Source organism: Nelumbo lutea, chromosome 3, assembly GCF_056320005.1.
Source record: "Nelumbo lutea isolate HS-2025 chromosome 3, American lotus-T2T, whole genome shotgun sequence".
Classification (NCBI taxonomy): domain Eukaryota; kingdom Viridiplantae; phylum Streptophyta; class Magnoliopsida; order Proteales; family Nelumbonaceae; genus Nelumbo; species Nelumbo lutea.
Genome location: NC_142686.1, coordinates 68175203 through 68194009, shown reverse-complemented (window position 1 = coordinate 68194009; position 18807 = coordinate 68175203). Strand labels below are relative to the sequence as shown.

At 37.6% G+C, this 18807-nt stretch overlaps 1 protein-coding gene across 1 annotated transcript in view; it reads left to right on the top strand.

Moving 5' to 3' along the window:
* LOC148865427 (Eukaryotic aspartyl protease family protein) overlaps positions 1–17254 on the top strand; it is a 34205-nt gene extending 16951 nt beyond the window's left edge. The window contains exons 5-10 of the mRNA XM_088979781.1: positions 12657–12819; positions 12898–12971; positions 14903–14993; positions 15454–15529; positions 16807–16878; positions 17024–17254. Of these exons, the coding sequence (XP_088835907.1) occupies positions 12657–12819; positions 12898–12971; positions 14903–14993; positions 15454–15529; positions 16807–16878; positions 17024–17172 (625 nt within the window). The 3' untranslated portion in view covers positions 17173–17254. The remainder of the gene's footprint in view (positions 1–12656; positions 12820–12897; positions 12972–14902; positions 14994–15453; positions 15530–16806; positions 16879–17023) is intronic.
* Positions 17255–18807: the final 1553 nt, after the last annotated feature.

Genomic DNA, 18807 nt, shown 5'->3' with positions numbered 1-18807 from the left:
ATATGTCTATCATGCCCAACTTGTCACATAATTCATTGTGCCGCGAGTATGAAGTCCCTTTTTGAGGACATCAGCAAGTTGTTCCTTGAAGTTGACATAAGGGATGCAAATCTCTCTTTTTTCCAATTTTTCCCTTATGAAGTGTTTGTCCACCTCAATGTGCTTGGTCCTCTCATGTAGGACAGGGTTGCTGGTGATGTTTATTGCAGCCTTGTTGTCACAGTAAAGGGACATAGGACTATGAATAACAACTCCAAGCTCCCCTAGAAGATTCTTTAGCCAAAGGACTTCAGCCACCCCATGTGCCATAGCTCTATATTCAGCTTCAGCGCTTGACCTTGCTACCACACTTTGTTTCTTGCTTTTCCAGGTCACTAGATTTCCTCCCACAAATGTGCGATACCAACTTGTGGATTTTGTCATCCACAGCCCTTGCCCAATCAGCATCTGTAAAGACTTCCACCTTTAGGTGATTTTGTTTACTGAATATTACTGAATAGTAGGCCTGTCTCGGGATATTTCTTCAAGTATCTAAGAACTCTCTCTGCTGCCTCCATGTGTGGTTTCTTAGGAGAGTGCATGAACTGGCTTAGGACCCCAACGGAATAGGCAATATCTGGACGGGTCATGGACAAATAAATCAGCTTTCCCACTAATCTTTGGAACTGTTTCACATCTTTCAGAGGTTTACCAACACAGTCACCTAACTTGTGGTCAATATCCATGGGAGTATCTGCTGGCCTTGCACCTAATTTGCCTGTATCCTATAATAGATCAAGGGTGTATTTCCTTTGAGAGATACAAATACCCTTTTCTGAGCGGGCAACTTCAATCGCAAGGAAATACTTCAGGGGACCTAGATCTTTCACTTCAAATTTAGATGCAAGTAATTGTTTCAAGTTCTGTATCTCTGAGCTCCAACATCCTGTAATGATGATATCATCCACATACACTATCAATACAACAACCTGTTCCTAACATCTCTTCACAAAAAGTGTATGATCAGACTGACATTGTTTGAACCCATTTGTTGAACTGCCATGTGAAACTTACTGAACTAGGCTCTAGGAGACTGTTTTAAGCCATAAAGTGACTTTCGCAGCTTGCACACCTTATTTCCACTTCCTTTGGCATAGAATCCAGGGGGTTGAACCATGTATACTTCCTCCTCTAAGTCACCATTCAGAAAAGCATTCTTTATGTCCAGTTGATGCAATTCCCAATCAAGATTAGTAGTTAAGGATAGGAGAACCCTAATTGAGTTCTTAGCTACTGGACCAAAAGTCTCATCATAGTCAACCCCGTATACTTGTGTGTACCCTTTGGCTAATAATCTTGCTTTGTACCTTTCAACTGTTCCATTTGCCTTGTACTTGACCATGAACACCCATTTACACCCCATGGGGTCTTTCCCCTTTGGAAGATCCACCGATTCCCAAGTTTGATTTTTGTGAAGAGCATTAATCTCCTCCTTCATGGCATCTGTCCATTCAGGGCATTTTAAGGCTTCTACAACATTTCTGGGAATAGGGATGCAATCAACTGCAGATAGGAAGACTCGGTATGAGGGGGAAATGTGACCATAGGAGACAAAATGGGTAATGGGATGTTTGGTAGTGCATGACCTGACTCCCTTTCGTTGGGCAATAGGAATGTCAAGGTCATCCACAATAGGAGTAGGGTTAGGGAGTGGACTTACCTCTTGGGAGTCTAATGGTGTCGGTTGCTCAGTGTTTGACTGTTCCATATCTCTATCACACCGCTGATCTCTACGGCGTGTACGTTGGAAGACACGGAAGGGAGCAAGGTCCGGAATAGAAGGAAGAGATACCTAGACTTGCTTCTCCTCTTCCACACTACTACTCTCCCCCTGAGGAGAAGCAGGGAAGAATGGCTCAGACTCAAAGCAAGGAGTCTGTATCAGCATCGCCCTTCTCCTAATAGGGTTTTCTTGGTATTATGACCGAGGAAAAAAACACATGAAGTGCCGCCAGTAACCTACTAGGGTTTCCGCCAGTAACCTACTAGGGTTTCCGCCAGAAATCTGCTAGGGTTTCCTCTAGTAACCTACTAGGGTTTCCTTGTCTTCCACGTCCAAGATTTTTAAGAAGGGAACCTTGCTCAAAATAGTAGGGATCGTAGGTCTTTTACAGCCTAGAAAACCTACTCTGATACCATGTAATGATTCATGGAGAGTGGGAGAGAAAGAGAGATAGAGAGAAAGAGAAGAAAAAAAAGGAGATACGATTGAGAGGAAAAAAAAGATACTTCTGGCAGCTGCCAGTTTTTTATTTATATTAACTTAATAAAAGATAATAGAAATTACAAATATGCCCTTGGCGGCACACCCTAGAACCAAACTAATAAGAAAAAAAGACAAGTAACTAACTGACAGTATCTTAAGAAGTCAGCCTACTAACAACAACTATAAAGTAACAATTAAATAAGCCTTACAACAATTAGCAACAACAAAAAATTATTAAACTAAATTAAAAGTACAACAATATACAGTTTTATGAATGATTCATGGAGAGTGGGAGAGAAAGAGGAGAGAAAGAGAAGAAAAAAAGGAGATACGATTGAGAGGAAAAACAGATACTTCTGGCAGCCGCTACTTTTCTATTTATATTAACTTAATAAAAGATAATAGAAATTACAAGTATGCCCCTGGCGGCACACCCTAGAACCAAACTAATAAAAAAAAAGACAAGTAACTAACTGACAGTATCTCAAGAAGTTAGCCTACTAACAACAACTAAAGTAACAATTAAATAAGCCTTACAACAATCAGCAACAACAAAAAATTATTAAACTAAATTAAAAGTACAACAATATACAGTTTTATGAATACAAAAAGGATCATAGCCCCCATTGTCGTGCCCTAATAACAATGTATTACAATACAACCCAAAATGTTTGGTTTCTATTGACCCCCTGGCTAACAGTTCAGCCAAACCCTTGACAGATTTAGTAACCCACTATACTTTGATTTGGAAATTCCTTGATAACTCATAACCATTTGAACAGTGATTTAAAAGGTGCGCACGGGCGAGGCACATTTCGAGGCATATGCTTTGCCTAGGATTAGGTGCAGCTCCTTTCGAAAGGCATGTGCCTGATGCACCTTGTGCCTCAGACCAAATGTGCACCTCTGTAATTGTGCACCTTTTGCCATTTTTTTTTCAGTGGCAACCCCAAAGAAGCTTATGTTAGGATCTTAAATTCTTAGCCCATACACAAAATATTGGTTTTGTAATTGTAATTATCGTTTCTTATCTTTGAAAAATTTATTGTACTAAAAGAACCCCATTTAATGCTAATATGGTTCATTCATCTTTTTAATACAATAAAATTTCAAAAGATAAAAACTATAATTACAATTACAAAACCAATATTTAATCTATAGGTTAAGAATTTAAGATCCTAAGATGTGCTTCTTTGGGGTTACCTCAAGGGGCTTGGTACAAAGTTGGCTTGTAGAATGAAGAATACATTAGCTATTTAGGCTGTGTTTGGTTTAAAAGAAAAGGTAGGGAAACTTGTACCAGGTTTCCCTACCTTTTCTTTCAAACTAAACACAGCCTTAAAGTAATGTGACTGGAAAAAAAATAAAGAGATCGACTATTTCACATGTTTGAATATGTTTTATATGTCATGTTTGATTTTATTTTACATTTTTACTTTGAATATATTTCATGTGTTATGTTTATATATTTTAATTTGAGCCAATAGAATTTTTATGACATTTAGCTTAAAACTTGAGTTCGCATCTTCTAAGTTAATACTATTTTTAATTTATTTTGAATATTTTACATGTTTTGAATTTTTAAATTTTTTGTGCCTTGCTTCAGAAAGGGCGTGTCTTGCTGTGTGCCTTGTGTCTCAGGCACAAAAAGGTCCTTGCTCTTTTTTTGCTTGTTGTTCTTTCAAAACACTAATTTGAATTTGTTGGGCAGATTTCTGTATGTCCAAATAGCATTCCCCTCAACAGCCAATTATTTACAACTTTTGAATCACCCTTTACAATTAACTTAGTCACCTTCAATTCCACAGCCTTTTGCACTCCATATATAACCTCCACAAATTCAGTTCTTATAGAATCCATATTCCCAATTGAGCCTGAAAACATAGCGGCTGCATTTGCATCCTCATTCCTGAAAACTCCTATTCTAGAATCTAGATGGTCCTAGTTTCCTATACTGCTGGCATCAAGATTTAATTTTAAAGCCCCTATACAGCTTAGTCCACTTACTAATATTCTTCATATTCCTTGAGGAAGGTCCTGCTTTCACAGCCCACCTTCTAATGATATCATCCACAGAAGAAACTGCAAAAAGCTGCAAAGTCTTCAATGATGAAGTAGCTCTATATGTAATGCATTCAATAATTTCCTCTTTACTTATTTCCTTATCCTTAAAGATCCTTGCATTCCTCTTGTTCCTTATCCTCAGGATATGAGATTTGGGATGAAATATCTTCTGTTTTTCCTTTTTTTGATAAACAATCTGTTTTTTCCTTTTTCAACTGGTGTTTGCACTGCCATACTTGAATGTGGGGCATATTCAAGCTCAATCTATTCTTTTTGTTTTTTTTGTTTTTTTTTTTTATCAATAACTGCTTCTTATTAGTAATAAGAACAGTTTAGAAGTACAGTGAGTGTAAGTACAGAACAAACAACGAGAGATAAACCCTCTTATCTCTCCCTATGATATATTCTCACCCTTACAACTGTCCCCAGAATAAAGAATCTCTCCCCACCCCTTGTTTAGTTAAAGCATCAGCTACAGGGTTAGCACTCTGCTTAACCCAACTGTAATTTAATTCCATGTCTCTAGTTAGCCACATGATTTTCTTCCTTCCATTGCTATATATCCACATCTTCATCTCCTCATTTTGTATCCGGTTCACAACCAGTTTTTAAACTCCCTACATGATTAGTTTACGAAGGTTCAGTGACTTCATTCTTTGTATGCCTTCCAACACTGTCATCACTTCTGCTCTAAGAGAATCTCCCTCCCCAGATGGTCCTGAGTATAAAGCAATGATTATACCCTCCTCATCTCTAAAGACACCTCCGATTCCTAATGGTACTGGCTTTCCCAAGCTGCTACCATCAAAATTTAGTATGATGAACCCTCTTTCCGGTGGAGACCTTTGATGATTGAAGACAGTCTTGTTTGTAGAAGAACTCGCCGCTTCATTTGTTAATACTCATGAGAAACCTTCCAAGGATTTCAGCCAATGCACCATTTAATCATTATTAACTCCACTAAGTCTTCCTTATTTCTTTCTTTTTCCAGAAATAGTCTTGAATTCCTCTCCTCCCGTATTGTCCAAATTGTAGTTGGAGCAAACATGCTTTGTACATCCATCAGAGGATTCCATCTGCACCCAAAAAAGAGAGACACCATTTCAAAATAGAAGTAATAAAAGGAGAAGAAATAAGTAAGTGATAGCAACTCTCACCATCAGCCTTACATAATACACACCAATGAGGGGATAAACATCAATTTGGTAATTTTCTTTGAAGATCACATGTGTTAATCTTTCCATGTACAACTTCCCAACAAAAGATTGCAACCCTTGGAGGAATAGGCTTGCAGCACACCTTTTTCACTGGAAAAAGAAGGCAGAGAGCTAATGGAGGGTTGTAACAAGGCTTTGAAAAAGGAAGCACAAGAGAAAAAACCAGGAGAGGTGCAAGTCCAAATTCGGTTATCTGGCTTAGATGGTTCAAGGAAAAGTCCTTCCAAAATTGGAAGTAGATTAACCACACTTTGAAGTTCAGAATCTCTTAGACCCCTTTGGAAGCCCAATTCCCAACTAACACCATTACTTGAAGTTGATGGGACAAGAAACTTGGAGATTGGCTCATTTTTAAAGCTTGTTAAGGCTTATAAGGAAGGAAATTGATCCTTTCGCGAGGAAGTCCCCTACCATACGTGCTCCCAAAATTTTATACAATTACCACCACAGAGATTGTACCTGATATGAGGGAGGAACAATGGTAAGATTGCATTGGTGGCCTTCCATGGGGAGATTCGACTTTCTATAGGCAATATTCCAGACCTTTTGGGTAGTCTTTAAGTGAAGTTTCCATGTTATCAGTAAACTGCTAATTACTTCCATACCTCTTTTGTTCGCCCCTGCTCTATATGTTAATGTTTGGCCTTTGGAGATCCTTGTCTATCTCCTTACATATCCCTTGATTTTTGCTGAAGATTGGGTTTTGAATCTCTTTCTCTCTCCTAGGTTTAGCTTCATCCTTCCATTTTGCCCATCCTATCTATCTCCTTACTTCCATCTATGCAGGTCTTGTTCTTTCCAGATGCACCCCTCCATTTTTCCCATCCTGCTCTAATTCTTTGGGTGACATCCTCCTCAATCTCTCCCTTGTTATGAATTACTGAATGATTCGAACCAAGGTACTGGAAATGGTCACATTGAGTTATCTCTTGGTCTCCAATCCCAAGAGTGTCTTGATTTACATTTCTATTATTACTAATTGTACATGTCATATACTTTGTTTTAGTCCTACTTACTTTAAAACCTCTTGTTTCTAAGGCATTTGTCCATAAGCTTAATTTTGCATTAAATCCTTCATTAGTTTCATCAATTAAAAAAAATGTCATCAGCAAACAATGTGCACCATGGAACTTCCTTCTGAATATGTTTAGTCAATTCATCTATGATCAGTGTAAATAGATAACCTTCACCCTAAAAAGGATAGGGCTCTTGACATTATGGACTTCTGTCCTATAAGTTTGATTTGCAGCCCTTATAAGCTGGTTGCAAAAGTTTTATCGAGAAGGTTGAGAGGGGTGATTCATGAAGTGGTGGGAGAGACTCTAATGGAATTTGTTGAAGGTAGACAAATCTTGGATGGTGTTCTTGTTGCAAGTGAATGTATAGTTTGGTTTGGAAGACGGGAGCATGATTCTTTCAGAAATCTCCCAAGATAAGGGTCTGAGAAAGTTTGGTTTGGAACAGAGTTTGGTGTGCTCGAATGAAAATAAGAGCATTGAGTCGTCAAATGTGGAGATGGAGAAGAAAAAGAGAGGAAGCGTGGATTTGAAGAGCTTAGTTGATAGAGAAGTGGAAATTGGTAAGTCACTAGGCTTATTCTTCTTGGGAGGGGAAATTCGTGTTAGGAAAGCATTTGAAGCCTTTGAAAGGAAGCGGAAAAAAGAAAATGCAAGGAGAATTGCAGATGTTCTTGAAGGAGAAAATTGGGACGAGGACGGAAGCTGTGAAGAGTTTGGAGAGTTTAAGAGTAATTGCGCTCCAATGCCACTTTGTGCATATGAGTATAAGTGCCATCTTTTTTCTTCTGAGCTTGTCTTTTGAAGTTTGTTGTTTAGTTTGGTTGGAGGTCTTAAAGGGGGACTTGTGGGATGTTATCTTAACACCTGCATCATTTGTAATCTTTTTTTTATTTTTATTTTCCCTCTAATAATTTTTTTCTTTTACTTATAAAAAAATGTATAGATTCAAGAATTAGGTCTGGGAAGCCGAGTCTGGTTTGTAAGATTGATATTGAGAAGGCTTATGACCATGTGGAGTGGGGCTTTATGGAGGAGATCTAGAGATTGATGGGGCTTGGGAAAAAAGTGGAGAAGTTGGATTTGTGCGTGTGTGTCCTGTGTTTCATTTTCAATTCTGATGAATGAAGTCTTATCAGATCTATTCAAGCCTCCAGGGGTTTGAGGCAGGGAGACCGTATTTCTCCTCTGCCTGTTGTGTTGGTAAAGGAAACCCTTGACTTGTTGCTTGGTAAGTGAGTGCAGATTAGGCTGATTGAGGGCTTCAAAGTAGGGGTTGAAGGTCCTTGTATCTCTCATTTATGGTATGCTGATGATACCTTAATTTTTTTGGATGCCTCAGTGGACCAAGTATTTAATCTGAGAGCTATTCTGGCCAATTTCGAGATGTTGATAGACTTAAAGGATTACCTAGCAAAAAGTACCATTACTGGAGTTGGGGGAGTTTGCAGAGAAATTTCGGGGAGCTGTGCTTCAGTATTTGAATGTTAGGTTGGAGAGCTCCCTTTTTCAGTACTTGGATTTGCTGGTTGGGGCTAAGGCCTCTGCAGTTTCTATTTGGAAGCCAATCATTGAAAGTGTGGAGAAAAAACTTGATGGGTGGAAGGCTAATATTGCCATTGGGAGGCAGAATTATTGAAAGAGTGCCCTTTCTAGTTTGTTGACACACTACATGTCTACATCTCTCTTCTAAAAATTCCAGCTGAAGTGGCTGAGAAGATTGAAAGATCACAAAGGGATTTCTTGTGGGAAGGATTGGGGGTGTCTAAGAAGTTTCATCTAGTGAGATGGGAATTGGTTTGTAGGCCGAAGAAGAATGGGGGCTTGAGGATTAGAAGATTGAGAACTTTCAATAGGGCATTGCTGGTTAAATGGTTGTGGAGGTTTGGCTTAGAGAACAGGAGGGAATCTTTATGGAGGACGGTGCTGGTTGGATTTGGGTGGGAATCAAGAGAAGTCTCGACTTCATTTGGGATGAGGGTATGGAAAGGAATCATGAAGTTTAACTGAGAATTTAAAAATCTTACTTGTTTCTTGGTTGGGGATGAAGCTAGAATAAAATTCTGGGAGAATGACTACTAGTGTGGAGTGGGTAGGTCGAATGTGATATGTCCAAGATTGTATAGATTGGTTGACCATGATGTTTCCATTATCCAATGCTATGAGATGAGGGGGGATAAGGTGATTTAGAGCCCTAAACTCAGGAAGCCTCTTTGGGAATGGGAGGTGGAGCCGTGGAGGAATGTGTTAGGTTGTTGGAAGTCTTGGAAAATTCAAATGTGTCAAGTTCTTCAAGGGATGAACTGTGGTGGAAGGAGTGTAAGAATGAGAGGTTCATGGTGAGTGTTTAAAGGATGTAAGAAGTTCTTATGGGGTAAGTGTTTGGAAAGGAATCATGAGTTTTAATGAGGAGTTTAGGAGTTTGGTCAGGTTCAAAGTGGGAGATGGCTCCAGAGTTAGGTTTTGGGAAGATGAGTGGCTTGGGATAGGGAAACTTTGTGATGTCTGCCCAAATTTATACGGGCTGACTGAACACCAAATCACTATTGACCAGTGCTACGAGTGGAGAGGGGAGCAGTTGATTTGGAATCCGAAATTCAGAAGACCTTTACTTGACCAAGAAGTGGAAGAATGCATCTTGCTACCGGAAAAGTTAGAAGGCATCAGCATCTCTAGGTCCACAGAACATGACTTATGGTGGAAAGAATGCAGAGAAGGAAGATTCTCAGTGAAGTCATTCTACAAGGCAATAGTAAGAGAAGGTATGGAGGCAGATCAGATAAAAGGTGTGTGGGGAAACCCAGTACTCCCAAGGGTAGAAGCCTTTGCTTGGCTGGTAGCACATGACAACATCTTACTACTGATCACCTGAAGTCTAGGGGTTTACATTTGTCAAGCTACTGTTACTCCCAAGGGTAGAAGCCTTTGCTTGGCTGGTAGCACATGACAACATCTTACTACTGATCACCTGAAGTCTAGGGGTTTACATTTGTCAAGCTACTGTTACTTATACAACTTGGAGGAAGAAACAGTCCTTCACTTGTTTTTGTCATGCAATGTAGTGAACTTTATTTGGTAGTTCTGCTTCTTGTTTGGAGTGAGCGTCTTCCAACCTTTGTCTCCCGCAGAAATCTTTTTCAAACGGCAAGTGAAGGACTGTTACCTCTCCCATACCTTTCCATACTTATAATGGAATCCCATAAGGTCATAATGCCTTTCCCTTCTCCATCTTATTTAATGTCTCTTTTACTTCAGTAGGCCTAATAAGGAGGTATGTGTTTTTTAACACTACTAGTATTGCTAGATTCTCTTCCATTAGCAGTCTCTTCTTTCTGTTCATTTAATTCAAAGTAGTTTTTCCATCTTTATTTGATTTTCTCATCTTTTTCTAGGACTCTTTGATCTTCATCTTTAATGTACCTAACGTGGTTTAAATCCTTATCTTTTTCTCAGCTTTGCTAGTTTATACATTCTTTTTTCTCTCTCTTTAGTGCCTAATTTATAATAATGCTCATCATAAGCCTTACATTTAACTCATTCACTTTCATTTCAACTTTCTTTCTTATGGTTTTATATTTTCCCAGTTTTCTACATCTCTAGCATTTTTCCATTCTTAGTAGCATGCTCGTTTTAATCTAATTATATTTTAAACCTCTTCATTCGACCAAGTTTCTTTAGTACCTAGCCACTTATATTCTCTTGAGAAATCCTTTGCTACTTTCTTTATATTGTTTGCCATTTCAATCCAAGTATCATTAATCTTTCCATATTAATTCCAATTCCCTTCTATTATCAATCTGTTACTAAATTGATCTAGTTTTTCCTCCTTCAGGTTTTTCCACCTAATTCTTGAACACATTTTCTACCCTACTTCTTTTCTATTTCCTAATGTGCTCTACTACCACTAGTCTATGCTGTGTTATTAAGCTTTCTCCTGGAATAACTTTGCAATCTTTACACATCATTTGCTCTGTTCTCCTCGTAAGGAAAAAATCTATTTGACTTATGTTTGACCCACTTTTAAATGTTATTAAGGGTTCATAATTTTTGTTTTTGGAAAAAGGTGTTTAAAATTGCCATATCATAAGCTACTGCAAAATCTAGTATTGTACTTCCTGATTCATTCCTCTTCCTAAACCCAAATCCTCCATGCACCATATCATATCTTACACTTCTTTTCCCTACATACCCATTTAAGTCTCCTCCTATAAAAATATTCTTTTCATTTGGAATTTCATGGATTAATCCTTCTAAGTTTTCCCAAAATTGTCTTTTAATGTTTTCTTCAAGACCTAAGTTTTGGTCTATCACACCTACTCTCTTCTTAGAAGTCACATGCTCACTTAAATGGCACGTGACCTTGGATCTTTTAAGCTCTCTTGCCCAACTAAAAGTTGTTGAGCCGGCCCTGAACTAACTTGGGTCTGTTCGAAAGAAGACTCCATGCAACCCCTACCAGTTTGTCCGCCGCGGCGCCGCCTGCCTTAATCTTGCTATCCACGTGACACTTTAAATGCTACTTGATTTTCCTTGCCACTCCTCCTTTCATGTCACATCACATGTACTTTTTCCTTCCCTATTAGGTTCTTCTTCTCCACCTGCACTCCCTTCCCTCCACCATTGAGCTTTAATGGAGGAAGCAATCCACACTTTGAAGGCAATTCCATTGGAGAATACCTCTATCATATGCGGTATCATCTCTGTTTTAGCTTCTACCAATTTCATATGAGCTGCTTGAAGGTCTGAGGCATCGAAGGAAGCCATTTAATCTCCTCAAAACTTTAAAGTCTTAAAGAAAACCTCTTCCGATCAGAGATGGAATTGAAGCCTCACTATTCTTAGGTCAACAGGGATTGTTGATTCCAGAGACTTTTTATTTCTTGACAAGCCCCATCGTTGAGTTGTAACCCAACCCTGATTTGTCTCCACCGATGTTGCAGCAAACGCCAATGGAATCTTCAGGAGAATCAATAGTGCCTTGTTAGTCTCGAAGGGAACAATCTCTAAGTCTCCTGAGCTCTTCAAAGCTCCTTTAATTTCTGCTACCAAATTGCCAGTCCTTGACTCCCTTTTTGCACCTAGATCATCAATCTATTTTGCTAGATTTCTTTAGAGCCATTAATCCAAGCTTTCGGTGCCATTATGCTTAACACACACTAAATATCCTTCTTGAACTCCTCTTGCAACCTTGCCTTCTCAGTAGAATCAGTACTAATTGCTGCCTCCATTGCCCTTATGTCTTCTTTGTATCGTTTTGCATTACTAAATTGGTCTGAGTATTCCTGTACCACCTTTGGTAACAGCATTCAACCAGAGGCATCTCTTCCTTCTGGAAAGTAGGTTTGTTGTGTTAGTCCTTCTCCAAAATACTAATAAATACCTATGAATTGGCCTTTCTGTTTTCTTTGCTTTTTGCATAATATTTTCTACCTTCTTCATTGTGACAGTGCTTCCACTGCTTCCTAGGTTCTGCATCTTTTGCTCCTTCCAGTATTCTTGGAAACCATGAAATGATGAAACAGCTCTTCCGGCTAGTATCAGAGAAGCTTTCCTTAATTCTATGATCTTCAAGACAGTTACTCTTCTTGTCCCGACTTCTTCCAAAACAAACATCTTTGTCTTTGTCCTTAGAAACTTCCTCCTATTTCTAGCTAGTGAGAAATCCCCCATCGTTTCTCTTTCCCTCAATCAATGTTTGGAGGCCTTCATTTCATTTCAAAGTTTTTTATATTCAAGATATTCTTGAGAGCTTCTCTCTACGGAGAGATCTCTTTCCTTTGGAATGTCTATTGAAGTTGTTCCATTTGGGTTCAGATGGACTGGATGCTCTAATTGCATAATAAGAGATGTAAATATAAAAGTGACAATTAGGGCATGTACTGCCATGACATTATTACTACAAACTAAAATGGAAGCTATAAATAACTAAAACCAGATTTCTTCAATATATCTTGATTCCCTTGCTTAAGAATGAAAAGTATTATGCAAATTGTTCTGCTTCCTGCACCATCATGCATGTTCTCTTCATGGCCTTAGTTTCTTTCCTTCTTTTATAATCAGGATAGATCTTAGTTTATTAAGATCAATGTATTTATAGATTTTCCATTATCTTAGGCCACATTACAATGTGAATTTAAAGGCAATTGAGGTAGGTGGTGCTGTTCTACAACTTCCAACAGATGTATTTGATACCGGAGACAGGAAGGGGACAATAATTGATAGTGGCACAACTTTGGCATATCTTCCAGAACTGGTTTACAGCCCATTAATTACTCAGGTATGAAATGTTCTTGGAACTCTTTCAATTAGAACATTTATGAAAAATTCTTACACATTTAGTTTGTTATTTTATCAGATAACTTCTCAACAGCCTGGTCTGACATTTCATATGGTTGATGATCAATTTTCCTGTTTCCACTACATAGAAAGGTATGATATTTCAATCAATTCTATTTCTATATTTATATTATTCTATTGTTAGGTTTCATATTTAATGCTTTACAAAATAGGTCAAACATTGTTTCTTTTTTTAATAGCAAAGATAAAATTTTATTAAAATGGAAAAGAGAGAGTGAGAACACCATAAAGGATCACCTTGTAAAGGAAGAAGCCTGTGGTTAACCTTCTCACTTTATCGAAACCAAACTGTTCCATTCAATTGAAGCCCATTTGTAAACGTCGCTAACATCAGGATCTGATCTTACGAATCTATCAACTAAGCAAGCCCTTAACAACTGTAGTCATTCTACAATCTTTCCTCCACCTTCAATGACCACACCTAAAGACATACTATCGTTCATCACTTCTTTCCTCTTAACAAAATTCATGCATTTATTGATGTGATAACTGGGTCTCTACAAGAGGCTATTGAATTCTGAACCAATGTGAAATGTGAAATTAATTTTGATTAACATTTTAAAATCCACAATAATTCATGCTATTCTTTTGCTCATAACTCCTGCAACTTGGTGAGTACTGTCTTCATTGCAAATCAGACTGTAACGCATTCATGATTAATAAATTGAGGGTAAAGGGAGACTGGTTTTGGTTTTATCAGCTTTCATTAGACGTTGTCCTTAAATCAATCAATTATGAGAGACTTTGGCACACCAAAATTCCAGAATCTTAATCTTTCCAATCATGATCTATAAAAATTGAAGATTTAGCTTAATGTTGAATTGTCCATAGTGATGAGCACATCTGGTAAGTAGTCTTGGATCAAGATAAAAAATGCTTCAGACAAGCCAAAGGAAGGTGAATGTGAATATAAAAATTCAGATCAAGGCTCCATTTGTTTTTGGGATTTTGAAGGGGGGGGGGGAGTTGGTCAATGGGATTGTGGTTCCCATTGACCAACTTACCCATGTTCTTATTTCAGAAACATGTGGGACCCATGGAAAAATTGATTTTCCCAGGTACCACTTATACCCGGGTTAGTGATACCCTTCTCAGATTTGGATAAGTTGAGCTTCCCAAGTAGAGGGTAAATGAAAAAAAAAATAAAATGGTAAAAAATTCCCCCACAAGGTACATTTACCCGATTAAATAAAACAAAAAGGAACATGGATAAGTGCACTTGCCCGGGAATGTAGGGCCCTGAAAAATAAGCAGGGCCCAAGTGTAGTGATGAGTAAACTTTACTGTAGATGTTGGTCTAGGGGCATGGACTAGAACTTCTAGGGAAGGGGGAGAAATTCAAGATGTAAGTAGAAGCAAATGGGGAGGTGTGGTTGGTCTTTACTAGGTCCTTTTAAGTTAAGCATTTTAGTTAATATAAGTGTTCCATTGAGGCTCTTCATGCATTTTTGGTGGCTTTTTCATGGGGTTTCTGTCTTGTGTTCTGTTGGGCTGGGGAGCTGGGTCCAGTGGGTTGTTTGTTGTTTGTGTAGTATGTGATTGGCCGCTTGGGTGGACTTTCTTCACTGATAAGAAAATAAATAAAGAAACACAATAAAGGTAAAATGTAGCACTTATTTTCTTTAGAAATGTGTCCCTTTCTTTCTATGCAGGACTGTGGAAAAGGACTTTATTTTTTGAAGAACTTGATGTTGAAACTTCTTATTATATTTTGGGATGTTTGTCACCCTCAGCTTTTCCATGTGATTCCAGAAATATCTTATTGTATTAACCATAAGTTAGCTTTGCAAAGTTATACAAGTTTTTGGATGTCAGTAGTAGCTCTTCACTAATTTTCAGCATAAGTAATGTATAGTTTTTGCTGAGCCAGTCTTTTCTATTCCTGCCCAGATTATTACTATTAAATACCAACTTTTCTGCTACAATATTAGAAAGCTTACTCAAAATTGCAGTGAAGACAATCATCTTACTAATATTCTATTTTCTCTTTATCAAAATTGCAGTGTGGACGATGGATTTCCAGTTGTTACTTTTCATTTTGAAAACTCCCTTTCATTGGTAGTTTATCCTCATGACTATCTGTTCCAACTTCGTGTAAGTAACCTGGAGTATAAATATTTATTTATATATATATTTTTTATTTTCATTTTGGGGATTTTTTTTGTTTGTGGTTTATGTACTTCCTAGTTCCTATCACCTTTCATTCCAAAATCTGACCCTATCCCTATTAACCACCTTAAAGCAAGAGCTTGCAATGAAATAAACTTTAGTGGTCATTATCCCTTTCGACATGCAATGGGATAAGATGCATAAACTTGCCAGTAATAACACCTCAGATTGCATATGCCATAAGCCATCCTTGTCTTCAATTCCTTTCCTCTATATGGTTTAATGGTTAATTCTTTAAGTTCTGCACATTGAGTTTTAAGTCTTCAGATTGCAAAAATGTTAATTATAAAATAATCTTTTTGATCTATCTTCACGGTTTGGTTAAGTTCTTTGTAACCATGGTTCACTTAGTTATTTTATTTGACATTCTTTGGCATCTTCACAGGAAGATATATGGTGTATTGGTTGGCAAAATAGTGGGGCACAGTCAAAAGATGGAAAGGACATGACCCTTTTGGGAGGTATGTGGAAGAAAAAATCATAAAGCTTTGATACTTTTGAGGTTCTGCATTTTCTTGAACAGCTTATTAACATTCTTATTCCATTAGTGACTTTTACGAAGGTAAAGACCTCGTGAAACTAGAAAGAAGAAAAATTGAAACAAATTTATTCCCATCGATCACTTCAGAATTTGTAAATTACAGAAATTTAAAAACTGGAGGAGGATTTTTATGAGTACGTCCAGAAGTTCTGTTAGTTGGCTGCTTAAAGCTTGTAACATTCAGAGTATTGTTTTATTGATAAATAAGTATGGTTTGTATTAATTGTCTCCTTCGTTCGAAGAAATTCATTTGAACAGCAGGAAAAGAATCTTCAAAACATTAAAATATCCTGAACGTTTGAACGTTTCGTCAGATGAATCTAGCAGTCTATGGTTTTGCATATTTCACAGTGTTTTTACCATGTCTATAATTTTAGAATATTTCCTATTCAATGTTTCTGATCTGACATTCCAAATATGTTTCCTATATTTGGATGGCTGTTGTTTCCACTGTTGACATTTTAAACCTTATGTCGTCTACAATAACAATTCAAACATGAACAGTAAAAAATAGAGCTAGGTGGCGATATATACTTATAAAAGGTTTCACCAAATATTCTCCAGGCATCCAATTAGATCTTAGACCACTTTCCCTATCTCTACAAATATGTTTTGAATCAAATAAAACAAGTCCCATTCATAGATCATCAACCTTGTAGCTGTGGCAACAAGAACCATATTTATGGTTTTCTGATTTTTTCACTATAAAATAAAAAGTAATTGTAATATGTCTTGAAAAAGGATTGAATCATGCATGGAAGTTACACTAAAATCATCCTCTACTAGGATTTGGGGTTTTTAGATGGGATGGACAGTCAACCATACCGCTACAGACAGTCATCCATTTAGCCAGTGATGTCAATACTATCTTGAGAGGTATATCAGGCCTTGGGAATCTTCGGTACTGCTTGATACCGAATAGGTTTAGAGATTGTGATTGAATTCAAAGAAAATAGAGTGACATCGAAGAAGGAAAGGAGAAAGAGAAGAAAATGTCTTGGGAGGCATGCTCCACTCTGTTAAATACTGATGTAATATAAAGAGAAAAGAAAGGCTAATCTGCCGTAGGTTATGATTAATGACAAAAAGCCAAAGTTTACACTCAACTCATAACTACTCAACAGGGAAAAATGAAAAAGAAATTTAGTTAACTTATTTATTTATTCAGCCACTTTATTCCCATGTTTTTTCTTGCAGATTTAGTTTTATCAAACAAGCTAGTTTTGTATGACCTTGAAAATCAGACTATTGGGTGGACTGAGTACAACTGTAAGTATCATGTAAATTGTGCATTTCAGGGCTTAGTTCTTTTATTAAGTTAATGAAGGAAAAAGGAAATAGAATATTTTGTTTTCTGGATGCTTGTTTGGATTCTAAAAATAGCTTTTCTTGATTGGGTTGCACTTGATTTCAGGTTCTTCAAATGTTAAAATTAAGGATGAACATTCCGGAGCAGTATATCTAATAGGTGCACATGATCTTTCTTCTGCACAGAGTCAGGATATTGGAAGGGTTATGATGTTATTGTTACTAACTGCCATTCTGCACAATTTAATTTACTGACTTGTTGAAATATATGATCATGCATCTTCCATTATTTTTGTTGTATTATAATTGTTTTAATGAAATTGTCTGCTTGGCACAATTTTACATCCCCTAACAGTCATGATGATATATTTTCAAGCATGGATCACAGCTATGAGAAAATTCATGCACATCATAAAGGTATTTTTTCCCACTTAAATATTTCTGATCCTTAGATTGTTTCATTTGGGGATTTGAAGGTGTAAGCCTTCAGACTTAGCAAGGGAAATGTATCCTAGATTTGAGGGCCACCTGCAACTACTTCGTATGAGTTTGAGTTGGATAAAAAACTCTAATATTCTTGGATAATTCATTCATAGAGAAGGTTGGATATATCATGGATATGTCACTGGGGTACATTGGAATAAACTTAAACATGATAAAATAGTATACTGAAATTGGGAAGTCCTGAGAAGACCAATGATCATCCATCGATACTGCATGGCCCAAGGCTATTCAAAACAATTACCCTTTTTTTGGGTTTACTTGAATTGTTTAGTGTTTTGTGCTTTCACGCAAACTCTGTTCTTTGATACCACTAGCGTCTGATACACAATGAGGATGGATTTGGTGTTTTGTGCTTTCATTTAAACTTTGTTCTTTGATACCACCAGTGTCTGAATACACACTGAGGATTGAGAAGGAAAGACTGCAGGTTGGTGCGAGGCAGCAGAGGAATATGGACAAGCGAATGAGGGCTCTCAATGTGAATCTGGTTGGAAGGTTGGAGTGGATTTGGAAGAGGAGAAAGTGGAAGAGTGAGTGACATTTGAGTGGGGTAAGAAAGAGTTCTGGGTGTCAGAAAGTTGAATGGAGGTTTATTCTTGTTTATGTTTCATAGCAGAAAAGATACTGAGTGGGTTTTGGAGATAGAAGAAAAGAAGAGTAAGATAAGTAATTTAAGGTTAAGTTGGTGGTTTCTGGCATTAGGTCTGATGAAGAAAGGGCAGAAAAGGAGAGCGATGTCGATTGGGGTTCTGGGAATACCTTTCTTTACTTTTAAAGCAATTGGGGACTTGTGTGGTAAGTTTCTGAGTTTTGACGATAGGAATAGGATATGAGAGAAAATAATATTGCAAGAATTTTCTTGGAAATAGAAGATATTTCTGTTATCTGAGTTCGGTGGTGTTTGTCTTTGCAGGAGAAGAATACGATTTGAGGATATTTGTAGAGGGAGAGGAACATGCTTTCTTTAGGGCAGAGAAGAGTATTGATAGGAGAGAAGTAGAGGAGAACAGAAAGCCAAGAGGAGGATGGTGTCTCGTTTTCACAATTCTGTTTAGTTGGAGAAGATGAAAGGTTGTTCGGAGGTTGAAGATGATGAGGGGGGTAGGCAAGGGGTATGGAGGTAATTTCGGGTGGGAAGGAGGCTTTTTTTAGGGAGACACGTGGAAGAAGGTGAGGGAGATCTGGAATCTTGAATTAATAAGGATGGGTGGTCAAAGGAGGTTGTCGAAGAGACACATACTACTTTAATTGAGAAGGGTATTGGGAGTGGGGATGACTTCCTAAAGTTGAAGTTTTGGAATAATAAAAGAGGTGATTATTTAAAGAAGACGAAGGTTGTTAAGGGTGGGGGTTTTAAGGTCAAGGCTTCAAGTTTGAGACTTGAGA